At 39.5% G+C, this 13933-nt stretch overlaps 2 protein-coding genes across 2 annotated transcripts; both read right to left on the minus strand.

Annotated features, from left to right (window-relative positions):
• Nucleotides 1–1465: 1465 nt before the first annotated feature.
• On the minus strand, nucleotides 1466–2374 carry LOC133869043 (extensin-like). Its single transcript, XM_062306021.1, has one exon. It carries the CDS (start codon nucleotides 2372–2374, stop codon nucleotides 1466–1468), a length of 909 nt encoding a protein of 302 aa, XP_062162005.1.
• Nucleotides 2375–3650: 1276 nt separating this feature from the next.
• On the minus strand, nucleotides 3651–7376 carry LOC133869713 (uncharacterized). The gene is made up of 2 exons (XM_062306781.1): nucleotides 6339–7376; nucleotides 3651–3749 (listed from the first exon to the last, which is right to left on the minus strand). The coding sequence occupies exons 1-2, from the start codon at nucleotides 6621–6623 to the stop codon at nucleotides 3675–3677; spliced, it is 360 nt and encodes a 119-aa protein (XP_062162765.1). The 5' UTR covers nucleotides 6624–7376; the 3' UTR covers nucleotides 3651–3674.
• Between the last annotated feature and the right edge of the window lie 6557 nt (nucleotides 7377–13933).

Raw genomic sequence — 13933 nt, forward strand, 5'->3', positions numbered from 1 at the left:
CGCGTTTCAGTGATTTTCCTTTCCATCATCTTTAGCAACAATGGGCACATTCACACTTAATTAATCATGCCTACTGAAAAATTTGACTTCCTTAAGGTTGTTGTATGGGGTTTTAGATGGGATGGTCGAAATGTTGTCATTGTGGATATTTGGCATTGTTAATTAGGTTGTGTTTTGGCGATTGTGGGTATGGTTATATATAGTTGTGTTTGTGTTGGGTGGATTTTGATATTGGAAGAGTTGTATTGTCATTTTTCCGGAATTGAGAATATTGTTCTTGTAGTATTTAGGAGTTTAAGATTTGTACGTTGTTAATTGTTGATAAAAATAATTTATTGTAATTGAGAGGTGGTTTTTATGAGTTGTTGGAGGTTTGAAAGTGCTTTGTTTTAAGGGAAGCTTGAAGCTTTCTGCTCACTTAATTTCTCTATTATGGATGAGGAATCCAATACCTTTCTCTTCCTGTTTAATAACCCACATGAAGGAGGTCGAAAAAAAATCCTAAAACCAGCCCCTTGGAACATTAGGGGCTAGCTGCCTTCTCAACCTCAAACCATGGATCCACTAGTCTTATCCTCTCAGAGATTGATTTGGATAAAGTGGGGCTGGGTATTGGGGAATTCTTCGGTGGAAATGGGGTTTTTGCCCCGGCCACTACCAAAGTCAGAAAGTCTGAAATTTTACCAACTTTTTCCGATTAAAGGGCATTTTTTATATTCATCATCATCGCCAAGTTGGTGGTGGTGGCAGGTGGAAGGCAGAATAAGGTCTCACGACACATGCAAAATGATAGTCACGAAGAAATAGAGTCGCAGAGACGATTAGATAGACGGCGGTAAGAAGGGAATAAGATTGATGATCTCACGGGCTCACGACATGCGATGATAGTCACAATACGTCGATAACAAACACCGTCCGAGGGGTGATTAAATGATTAAAATAACTCTTTTTTGGGGGCATGAACAATTAACTTTAGCAATGGTGAGCAATTTTGGGTAAAGATAGGGTAAAAATTCTATCCATTACTCTCCATTTAGACAATATTACTGTGAGAGTAATAAGATTCTATAAATTTAGAGACTGACTTGAGCAACAATGGGCAGATATAAGTGTTTTTTATAGGAGATTGATATTGTTATTTCAGAACAGAAACAACACACATTCATGGATGCACTAGAAAAACAGAAAAAAAATCTCGTCGATCAGCTTCATTTTATTCTTAATTTCCAAGTACATATAGTAGTACTGCATGTATGTAGCAAATACCAGGATTTATACAAAAGAATTGCAAAATGAAATGGAAAGAAAGGCTGGCAAGTGTTTTTGTTGCCATTATTCTTACGCACCAACTAAAATAGTAATAATAAGTTAGAGGTTTTGGATTAATTTTTCTTTTTCTTTTTATATTTATGTTAAACGAGCTTTCTTTTCTCTCTATTGGCATGTATGTCATGAGGAACAAATATTACTCTGGCATATGCGCCAAAGGGATGGTCGGATTTGGCTGATCTTTGGGAGGGACAGGACCCCTTTGCAGTGAGCTTAGCAAATGAGCCATATTGTGACCTGCGAAGGCCTTTTGGCCGAGTGTTGAAGCGGGGATGTGGGTGCCAGGATTGGGCACATAAGATGGAGGCACATAACCCTTTTGCAATGATCCCATCAAAGGAGCGAAATTGTGACCTGCAAAGGCCCTTTGCCCGAGCTTTGGAGCAGGGATGTGAGTGGGCGGATTTGGCTGATCTTTGGGAGGGACAGGACCTCTTTGCAGTGAGCTTAGCAAATGAGCCATATTGTGACCTGTGAAAGCCTTTTGACCGAGTGTTGAAGCAGGGATGTGAGTGCCAGGATTGGGCGCATAAGATGGAGGCACATAACCCTTTTGCAATGATCCCATCAAAGGAGCGAAATTGTGACCTGCAAAGGCCCTTTGCCCGAGCTTTGGAGCAGGGATGTGAGTGGGCGGATTTGGCTGATCTTTGGGAGGGACAGGACCCATTTGCAGTGAGCTTAGCAAATGAGCCATATTGTGACCTGTGAAAGCCTTTTGACCGAGTGTTGAAGCGGGGATGTGAGTGCCAGGATTGGGCGCATAAGATGGAGGCACATAACCCTTTTGCAATGATCCCATCAAAGGAGCGAAATTGTGACCCGCAAAGGCCCTTTGCCCGAGCTTTGAAGCGGGGATGTGAGTGGGTGGATTAGGTGCAGATGGAGGCACATAACCCCTTTGCAGTAACCCTAACAAAAGGCTCTTGTTCATCAACTTTTGTTCTTCCCCATGCAAGATTCTATAAGCGTTGCACTTGTATGCGTGAATGCTCATAAGAAAATGCAGTGTTGCGAGTACAAGAAGCACATTTAGAAGCCTCATCTTGTTCTCTAAGCAATTAAATATGGTACTAAAAAATTTTGATGAAGAATCTGTCAGGGAAATGGGGTATTTATATATATGCACCAACTTGTATGACTTGAATTTTCCAATTTTCTGTATGTTGGAACCGTTTGACTCTTGACTATTTATATATATATATATATATATATATATATATATATATATATATGCTAAATTGCTAAAAGATTGAAAGTTGAACGGGTCGCAAAAGTGAAAAACTGGGTCTGATTTCAATCCTAAAGCTTACGTCTTTCTTTCACCATTAATTGGCTTTCTTTTTGGGCTACTTTGAAGGGAGAAAACTGGTTGAAAGCATCGGGGGCATTGGCTTTGGTGCGTGGAAACACGCTTACGTACTCCTGACTCTCTCCAGATTAAACCTTTTACACGACATTACTACTTTGACAAATAATTCAAAACTATTGAAATTAATGAAGTCTCATATGGACCACATGACCCATTTGAAGTTAATTAGAAATGGAGAACGATTTATATTATGAGTTTAAATTCAATAACGACGGGTGTAAAATCCTTATTTTATATATATATATATATATATAATGTATAACAGGTCTCTCCTTTACCTGTTGATCCTGGTTAGATTGTCGAGACTCTTGACAGATGAGCCTTTTGACATGCAAGTCTTATGAGTTCTTTGGAAGTGAAGAACCTTGGTTGTGTTTGCACTCGAGAGGCTATGAGATAAATGGACCTTATGGGCTTAGTGGGGATGGATACACCAGTAGCCTCCCAATTTCCTTAGTTATGGGTTGGCCCATGAGAATTCTAGCCAATAGATGACTTCCCAATATATGGGCCTTAAAGACCCTTCAGGATTTGGCATGGTCGTTTGAGGCTTGGTACACCACACAAATTAATATAAGAAGCAAATTGTACAAATTCTCTTATGAATTTTATTCGGTTAGATGTGTTCAAGCATGCCACATTCAGCTTTTACGACAACATTCTTATATTGTACAATATTATTTTGAATGATAAAAAAATAAATAAAAAATAATAATCAACAAATCTCTACTGCTGTGAGAGCCATTCGGTCTGTATGTATACGAAAATACAACAGCACACGACAAAGTAAATCAAAACAACCGAACAAGCTAACAAGACAGTAGACTGGTAGCACATTAGTTCCAGATGAACATTTATATCTCATCCGCTCTCTGAGAATCTTCAATCCAATACATGGGGTAGTTTGAACATTCCTAAAAACATTTGAACCTTCCTCTCGAGTTTCTGCTCCAGTTCCTTGGACAAAGTTAACTCATTGCAATTCCTGAAACTTTTCACTATGTTCTTCCTCGGTTTGCTTTTGCTTTTGCATCCAAATACCAATATCCTAGATCGAAAGGAAAACCTCAAAAAATTTAGAATTGAAAGTGAACTAATTCGAAGAAAGAAACCCGAAGAAACAAAATACCACAAAAAATTTCGGACAAAACCCAACCAGGCAGCACCAAACAGAATTAACCCAAAATCAAGCATCAACCTCAATCGGCCATCAACTACCATCGAGAACAAACACCCACAAAAAATCTGCTATAATTTAACCATTTTTTAAAAGTTTTTTTTGGTTTTTTTTTTTTTTTTGGTAATATAATTGTATTAAGGGTATATATTTTTCTCATTGGGGGACATTGACTTTTTTTTTTTATAGTTTAGGGACGACATTGACAGTAAAATGGTAGTTTGAGAGGAGTATTTGTACTTTTTCCTTAAAAAAATTACATTATAACCAATATATATATATAACTTTTAACAAAAAAAAAAAACATATGATTATGCTTTTAATTGAGATAATCCTAAAAGTATAACAACAAATACAATCACGAATGATTGTTATTTACTCCAACAGTTTGTCACTACTTCAGAATCCAAGCTCTGAATGAATATCTCCTCCCACTAACATGACTGCAAGAATAATATCAAAATTTTCTCATTAAGTGTTCTAAGTTGATATTTAGCAATTGCATATTTAGAAGTCAAGCAAGCGATATGGAAAGTGTAACGATAGAAGATTTAAATAAGAAGCATATCGCAGAATTTTCAGATTGGTATAGGGACTATGTAAGTGTTATGTCGCACGCTGATACACACGGTTAATTTATTGCGTACCTTTTGTGAAATTATATTCACTATAGTGATGTGACGCCTAAATATTAGGTTCAACAAATGGATGAGCTCCGCATAAATGAATTAGGAGAAAAGTTAAAGTGGCATGTTGTAGGGCCTATAAGAACAGCTTCAAAATTTAAGCTATATATCAGCAATGACAATTTGTTTCGCACTATTGAGAACAATCAAGGAAAGGTAACCCCAAAATAGTGGAGTTAGTACTCGGTGTAGATGGCCCGACCTATTATGGCGTGTTAACTCGCATATTTAAGTTGTAGTATTACGATGGATCACGGTACGTGCTATTCACGTGTAATTCGGCGGATGTAACACGTGAGAGGGAATGGATGAAGGATGAATCTGGCTTAATCCTTGTGAATTTTACTCACCTAATACACATTGGTGACAATATCACTGATGATCCGTTCATATTGTCTTATCAAGCATCACAAGTATATTATGTTGTGGACGATAGGAACCCAAATCGGGTTGCCGTACTTCAAACTAAAGCAAGGGATGTGTATGACGTCGGTCAGGGGGAATCAAACGAAGAAATTGATGAAACCTATCGTGAGTACAAGCCTTTCGACCTTCAAATCCAAGATACACATGCAAAAGAATTTGATAATTATGAGTTGGTTCAAAATGATATAGAAGAAATAACAGTAGATAATTATGCGATTGTTCGAATAGGAAATACTTCCGATTAAAACACTTTGGTAAATACAATGTAAGCATATTTCAATACGTAAGAAATTTTGTTCATGCTTTGACAATGGTCTTAAATGTGTTAATCCTATTGTTTCATAGCCTCAAAATAAACAGATTGTTTATAACTTTTGGTTTCACTGCTAACACATGTTTTCATGTATATAGATATAAATGGGGCCTCGTAAATATAGACGTTTAATCAATCCATCAATCTCTGTATCGCAGCGCCAACCAATAGGCACCGACGACGAGACCCAATCACCAAACCGAGAGACACAAGATTCACCCACACCCATCATTGAACTTGATGCACAGTCGTCTCCCACAGCACATGACCTTCATGGGTGGCCATCCCAAAGCACCCTCAGTACTATCCACCTCCTAATTCAAAGCCATGCTAGAAGGAAGAACACCCAAAGGGTACGGGGAATCACCAGCTTCCCCATTCCAAATCTCATCACCCTGCTCCCACACAACTACCTCCCAAGACAAATCAAACCCTACTAGCCACTCTTGAGATTGGAACAAACCATTCACCCTGAATTCATTGCCCTTTTCAAAGATAGGAGTGACGCAACCACTCAAGGAGGAGGGAAGCCCTAACACCCCATCTTCCTTGACATCCAGAGTTGATGATGACACGACCGACTCTAAAAGCGAGGAATGAGGAGTAGAAGCTTTCACAGCCAGGCTTGGGTTGAGAAACCCCTTCCAAAGGGATCCCTTCTTCGAAGTACATGGCTTAACATTATCCTTCACGGAATCTGCCTTCACTGGATGCACTGCAGCTGCTTCCTCAGCTGTAAAAAACTAATAGGCAACCTCATTTCTGCCATAGATTTTGCTAATACTCGTCCAACTGCACTGAACGACCTTCCCTAGCCTTCCAGTAGTATTTCAAAAAATGCTTAGATATTGGCGACACAGAAAAAGAAGAATAAAGCTTCTCACCCAACTCAGCCGCCCCTAAAAAATGTGAAGGGGCGAAGATGAGCTGAGAAAACCCCTTAGGTTTGAGCTGATGGGTAAAACAAGCACCACCTGAGCTGCTAGGCAAAGAGGTAGAGGTACTGAAAGAACCAAACCCAACAACAGAGCTTACCAGAGCTGGAGGAGCATCTAGAGCCGCCGAAGACAACATCTTCGGTGACAGCAATGGGGGAAAGACAAACCGTGATGATGTAGAATCACCCCCAGAAGTCGATAAACCCAGAACCACCCCAGAAACAGCCGCCGAAGTCGTCTCTAGCCGATGAGAACTCCCATGGGCAACCGTCAGACATTGCAAACATTTCGCAGAAACGACCGTTTTAGGGTCCGACACAGGACCCTTAACCTCAGAGACTTCCATCGTCTGATTCGTTTCTTTGAATTTGGGTTTAGGCATGAACCGGCCCAAACGAAATCCTTTGATCTTGTGGCCCAGACTAACCCAACAACCCAGCCCACAACTAAGTTGAACCTGGCAACCAGCTCACTCCACGTACGCAAATTCAAACACAAATTTAACCACCTTGCAAAGCCTGCCGAGCCTCGAGCAGAGAGACTAGTTTCGAGCTTCTTCTTACCCAACGGACGCAGCAGCTTCAACTTGCCCTTCAGATCAAGCAGAGGTATCTCCAATATAGAGCAATCCACCACCGATCTCAAAACCTCACATTCTACAGACCTCACCGTCGAAAGGATATCAATAGCACACGGCTCTGCCAACGAAGCCCACAAACAGGAATGACGAAATGGCTCCAACCGCACCACCTCTGCGTACTTGGAAAACCGCCCACGATAGGCATCACCGTCGCATCAGGGCTAGAGTCCAACCTCACCACCTCCGCAAATGAAGGCCCTGTCCTATTCAAAACCATACCCATCCTTGGTCCCTCCTCCTTCCCACCCTTCTTCTCCACCGAAAACAAAGTCCCACTCCCACATCCCACCGTAGCAAAAATGAAGTCTTTTGCCTTTCTTAGCTCACCGAAAAAATTTGTGCAAGCCCCGCCCTCCATGACCCTCAGGGATCAGTAGAATCCCTTTTTATCCGCCCATCCCATAAGCTACCGCCTCTGAAACCCGACCATCTTTGTTCCCACCTCTACGCAAGATTAGAACCTTCGTCCCCTCCCTGAAAGATTTGACAAACTCTTTATCTCCAGGGAAACCCAAAAGAACCATTGTGGTGTTTTGAGTGTGTGTGATCTTTTTTACCGTTGTATTCTGTGTTCACAACACTGTTCACTTGAGTGTTGTCTTTTGTTTTTTTGTCAAACTTCCCTTGTTTTCTATTAGTCATCGTGGTGCGGCATCAACTATTCTTCACTTATTCGTGAAGAAATCCTATACACGTTCATAAACGACAATTCCAAATAAACCCCACGAACAGGAACAATGGAGGTGAAAGGACCCCATCAGGCACCCCCAAAACTTACACGTCTTAACTAGACAAAAACTGCTAAATGATTACACTGGAATCCAAATTTTTATCGAATAAATATTGAGCTACACGTGTTAATTGAGCTGTATAGCTGTATTTAGAACATTTGTTAATTGAGTTGTATTTAGTTGGTTAGATGATAGTTAGTTCCCTTGTTAAGCTTTAGCTTTAGTTAGTTTCTTTCTGCAGAAACTGCAGCTTGTATAAATACCTTCCGTAGAGTTTCTTTTATTCATTCAATACAATTGAGCAAATTCCAAATATTCTCTGCCTTCATTTCTGATATGGTATCAGAGCATTTCTAAACCCTAGTTCTTCCGCTTTTCTCTCAATCATCTGATTTTTTTCGTTCATCATCTGATTTCGTATTGTTCATGGAATCCAATTCTTCCAGTTCAATGATCTCTACAATGGATTCTAATCCATTGTATCTTCACCATGGTGACAGCCTTGGTTCAATTCTTGTTACTCAATTGCTCACTGGCGATAACTATTATACATGGAGCCGATCAATGTTCATGGCCTTGACTGCCAAGAACAAACTTCAATTCATCAATGGTGATTTGCCAAGACCTCATTCTTCTGATCCAAATTTCTTCTCTTGGACTCGGTGCAACAATATGGTGTTATCTTGGATTATTAATTCCATTTCCAAGGAGATCGCAGCAAGCGATATTTCCGTTGATTCTGCCGAAATCATGTGGAATGATCTTCGCGATCGTTTCTCACAATAGAATGGGCCTCGAATCTTTCAAAACCAAAAGGCAATTTCTGCCATGACTCAAGATGATCAATCGGTAAGCAGCTATTTTATTGCTCTCAAAGGTCTATGGGATGAATTACTTATATATCGTCCATTACCGGTTTGTCATTGTGGCAAATGTTCCTGTGGTGTTCTGAAAACTCTCAATGAGTATCATCATCAGGAATATATTCTTTAGTTCCTCATGGGATTGAATGAGTCCGTTTCTCATGTCAAAGGACAAATCTTGTTAATGGATCCTCTTCCACCCATTAACAAGGTTTTCTCTTTAGTTGTTCAACATGAACGCCAAACTGAGATTTCTAGCTCACTTAGCACAATGCATCACAATGCATCTGCCTTGTTGACTAAAGGTCCATCTACTACATCATCTTCATCTACTCGACCTGCTGCTACAAATTCTTCTAACCCTCGATATGGCAAATCAAGTGCCAAACGAAAGGATCGACCTACATGTACACACTGTGGTGTTTATGGTCACACAATGGAGAAGTGTTACAGGCTACATGGTTTTCCTCCTGGCTATAAATTCACCAAAGGCAAATCTGCTACAGAACAATATTCTGCTAATCAAGTTTCTAATATAGAATCATCATCTGCCACACTACCCATCATTCAAGAACAGATTCAACAATTATTTGCTATGATCAAATCCAACAATCCGGATGTGGTTTCTTCTGTGAATCAGGTTGGAGTGCCTTCAAATCGACTTGTTGCTAACATGTCTGGTACTGCTTACAATCCACTGATCACATGATTTGTTCTACTTCTTTTTTTACAACCATAACATCTACTGTTTCCAAGTTTGTCAAGCTCCCTAATGGACAATTTGTTTTGGTGACACACATTGGTACAGTTAGAATTTCTGCTTCTCTGATTCTAACCAATGGTCTGTGTGTTCCTGCTTTTTCTTTCAATCTTATATCAGCAAGTAAACTCACAAAATTCTCTTCTTATTGTCTCATATTTCTTGCTGATTTTTACTTTATCCAGAACTTATTGACATGGAGAATGATTGGAGTGGGTAGAGAACGTGGCGGCCTATTCCATTTGCTCAACAAACCTGTTTTTTCTTCTATTTCCTCTATTCCTTCAGCTCAGAGTTTTTCTGTTAAAACCATTTCTTTTGATGTTTGGCATTTCCGTTTGGGAATAAAGCTACTTAGTCAATATGACTCTAGCATTACTGTTGATTCCAATAATTGTTGTACAATTTGTCCTTTGGCTAAGCAACATCGCTTGCCATTTCCTGTAAGTCATTCACTATCCAATAAAATGTTTGATTTACTTCATTGTGACATTTGGGGACCTTTCACTACTGATTCTCTTCATGGTGTTAAGTATTTTCTCACAATTGTGGATGATTACTCTAGATTTACATGGGTTCATCTTATGGTCAATAAATCTCAAACCCGAAATCTCCTTGTTTCCTTTATTACTCAAGTTGAAACTCAATTCAGTACTAAGGTCAAAATTCTGCGTAGTGATAATGGTCTTGAGTTTCAATTACCTGCTTTCTATCAATCTAAGGGAATCATTCATCAATTGAGCTGTGATGAAACTCCTCAACAGAATTCTGTTGTAGAGAGGAAACAGCAGCATCTTCTTAATGTGGCCCGAGCCCTCAAATTTCAAGCCAACCTTCCCTTATTTTTCTGGGGTGAATGTGTTCTTTCAACTGCTCACATCATCACAAAATTCCTACTCCTATCCTATCCAATAAAACTCCTTTTGAATGTCTTTTCTCAGTTGCTCCTAGTTTCTCTCACCTTCGAGTTGTTGGCTGTCTTTGTTTTGCTTCTACTCTTACTAGAAATCGATCCAAATTTGATCCCCGGGCTACACCTTGTCTTTTTTTTGGTTACCCTTATCATGTCAAAGGTTACAAGTTGTTTGATCTTACTTTTCATGAGGATATTTTTCCTTATCATCCCTCTTTCAATCTTCAAACTCTCAATTTTCTAATATTGTTCTTCTCATTCCTGTTTCAGATTCTTCTGTTTTATTTCCTTCTAGTTCTCCTTTAAATTCTATTTCTCCTGATGTTCCTTCTCCTTCTGCTTCTCCTTCTAATAATGTAGATTCTGTTTCTATATCGTCTGATATTTCTCCTGTTTCTTCTGATATACATCCTGTTCCTTTTGTTTCTAATCCTCCTGTTCGTAAGTCTTCTAGAGTTACACACAAACCTAGTTATTTGCAGGATTTCCATTGTCATCTGGCTACATCTTCTCACTCATCTCCATACATTTCTCCACCGGATTCAGGTATTCCTTTTGCTCTTTCTTCTGTTCTTTCATATCATAAACTGTCACCTTCATATAAGCATTTTGTTTTTTCTGTTTCTACATCTATTGAACCACAATTCTATCACCAAGCAGCTCAACATGCTTGCTGGCGTGATGCCATGCAAGCTGAAATCAAGGCACTTGAGGATAATCATACATGGAACCTTGTTCCATTGCCTCCTAATAAAACTCTCATTGGCTGCAAATGGGTTTATAAGATCAAGCATTATTCTGATGGTTCAATTGAACGGTACAAGGCTAGGCTTGTGGCTAAAGGATTCACTCAATGTGAAGGTTTGGATTAGTTTGAAACTTTCTCTCGAGTGGCCAAGATCACTACTGTCCGATGCTTGCTTGCTTTGGCAGCTATTCACAATTGGCATCTTCACCAATTGGATGTGAATAATGCCTTCTGTTAGTTTGTAGTTGGCTGCATTCTGTTGGACAAAATCACTTCTTTGTAATGATGCTTTTTAATAGGGACATTGCTATTCAGAAGTGCTTCCAGAAGATTCTGCACAGTTTGCAAGACAGGAAATTCGATTCCCTCACAGTCGTCCAGATGACGTTTCATACCGTCCGGACGCCCAGCTGTCCACAGCATCATCCGTCTGGACCTCCCTTGTGTCAAGAAGCTTCGAACTGCTCCAGCTTGCATCCGTCCGGACGACACTCAGTGTTCGACCAAGCTTCAGGATTTCTTTCCAAAACACAAATATGGGAAGATTGCTGCAACCATCCGGACGACGTGGATTCCCGTCCGGACGCACTAAATCCATAAGGCAAGTATCGCAATTCAAATCTAGACGTCCGGACGCCAGTCATCATGGTTCGGATGTTCGAGCTTTAGATATGGAAATTGCGTGCATCTATTCAACCGTCCGGACGACCATCCTCCAGGTCCGGACGCGTGAAGCCTCTATATGAAAATTACTTGCAGCGGATGTGCGAGCATTCGAAAGACAGGGAAACACCGTCTAGACGCGGCTCTTAAATATGAAAGATTTTCAGTGAAATTTTTGGAATTTCGGTCGCACAGTTGTCCGTCCGGATGGCGCCCAGTTTTATCAAGCCAGACGCTTATTTGAACCCTCAGCCTATAAATAGAGGCCCCTAGGCTTAAGAACTGTAAGAATTCGGTATTGAATTCCATTAGTGCTTAGAGAGCTATATTGTGAGGTTATTGAGCTGAGTTGATCTCTCTAAAGCCATTGTTGTGTGTGCTGTTGATGCGTTTAATTTGAAGTCTATCTTAGGGGTTGGCCCTAAGCTAAATGATTCCATTGAAGACCCCTTCAGGTAGGAGACCTGGTTGGGAGGCGTTCGTGTTAGGCTACACGTTAGAGTGCAAGGTACGACCACTGCATCAGGGGTATGTGAGTGTTACTACTTTGTATCTAGTCTTGTCTTCTGAATAGTGGATATCCTGGGTTTGACTGCCCCAGAGTGGTTTTTCTCATCTTGAGTTTCCACTTCGTTAACAAAAATCTTGTGTTATTTTATTTCCGCATTATTTTGTAAACACATTGTGCACACACACACTTGCCTTTTATTAGAAGTCAATTTCATTTTTTTTTTCAATTGGTATTAGAGCGGGTACACTTTGTTAAGTATTTATTTCCTGAGTGTGACCCTCATCTCTTGTGACTTTTATTTTTTGATTACACCTTTTATCATGGATTTCTCTCAGTTATCTGAAGAAAATTATGATATTGAGCTCTCAAAAGTTTTTGCTAAATTTGATAAAATTGTTTCTCCAAAAGAGCTCAAAAAGGTGAAGCAAGAAAAAGAGTCTTTGATTGTTCAGTTATCTGAATCACATGCTTTGATTGACTCTTTGAGATCTGAAAATACCATGCTATTTGACATTATTGATTCACTTGAGAATAAATTAAAAGAATCTAAAGATATCTTGAAAAAATTTTCAAGTGATAATTTGAAAAGCATGCTTTGTATTCATTTAGATATTTCTAACAAGCCTGCTTTAATTGTTGATGATATGAATATTTCTTCTTCACATGCTTCTAATTCTGAATTAGATATTAAGCCTGTGATAGTAGATACAGCTTATTTAGAAAATTCTTGCTTAAACAATCATGTGATGCCAAAGTCCAAGGAACCAAGAACACGAGGTAAGTTTGTTCCTACTTGTCATAATTGTGGGAAAATTGGTCATATTAGACCAAATTCTTATTTGTTGAAATCCTACAGGCCTTGGATTAAGCAGGATGCTCTAAGGAAAGTGAAATTGAAGATTCTTCCTCATCTAAATATGTCTTTCCTCATAGGAGACATATATAAAAGGTAACGTCAATATTATTTGTAAGAATGCTAATCATAATTCTATAGAGAATGTCAAGAAGCATTCAAACAGAAGAAGCCTGCCTACATGTCATCACTGTGGCATCATCGGTCACATTCGGCCCAAATGTCCACAGCTCCAGGCTCAGAAGTCGAAGGTTTAGAAGGAGCTGCCAACAAGAGCTACATCAGGCACTCTACCTCCTATGGCACTTCAGGCTCCACGGCATCAGCAGCAGTTTGTTCCTGCCTATCAGAGTGGCAAATCAAAGAAGAACAATCAAGGCGCTACAAGAGAAAGTCGCAGAAGCCCACTAGCAACCATGGCTATGAAGGGTTGTTGAGCCTAATGCAAGATATGTTAAGAACAATGGCCAACATGGACATGACCTGCAAACCATCTCCACGGGTCAAGCAGGTATGGGTCAAGAATGATGAGACCATTCACCCCTTGAGGGGGAGTTGACTCACCTAGTAAAGGTGGAGTCTCCCATGCCTAGGATTTTAGTTCCTAAATCCTAGTACATGTCAGGTATGTTTGCATTGCATTATTTATCATGTCATATCTTATTCATGCATTGCATTCTGTTTGAATAACCATTTATTTTATCCCCCATATTTTTCTCTTGTTATCTTGAGAAATTTTTGCATATTTTTTTGGGGGATGACAGTTAAAAGCACGTCTGGCTGCTACCTTTCTGTCTTGGTATTTCTAAACCTCTCTCCCTGAGGACATGTTTGATTTTACCTTACATGCTGGGACTAGATACCATTTCCTTTTTCATAGGCATGTCTTTGTTGTTTTTCTGTTTATTGGGTTTCAACAAAAAAAATAAAAATAAAAATTGGGGAGAAGATGCAGAATCTTATTTATTTATTTATTTATTTTTCCTTTTGCTAGCTTTTCAGATATTGTA

Source organism: Alnus glutinosa, chromosome 5 (genome assembly GCF_958979055.1).
Source record: "Alnus glutinosa chromosome 5, dhAlnGlut1.1, whole genome shotgun sequence".
Classification (NCBI taxonomy): Eukaryota; Viridiplantae; Streptophyta; class Magnoliopsida; order Fagales; family Betulaceae; genus Alnus; species Alnus glutinosa.

Excerpts from the sequence above, each read along its gene's own strand:
- LOC133869043 (XM_062306021.1), bottom strand. The coding sequence starts at position 2,374 with ATGAGGCTTCTAAATGTGCTTCTTGTACTCGCAACACTGCATTTTCTT.
- LOC133869713 (XM_062306781.1), bottom strand. The coding sequence starts at position 6,623 with ATGCCTAAACCCAAATTCAAAGAAACGAATCAGACGATGGAAGTCTCT. Across the intron at positions 3,750-6,338 it reads TAGATGCTCCTCCAGCTCTG|GATATTGGTATTTGGATGCA; the intron begins GTAAGCTCTGTT and ends CTTTCGATCTAG.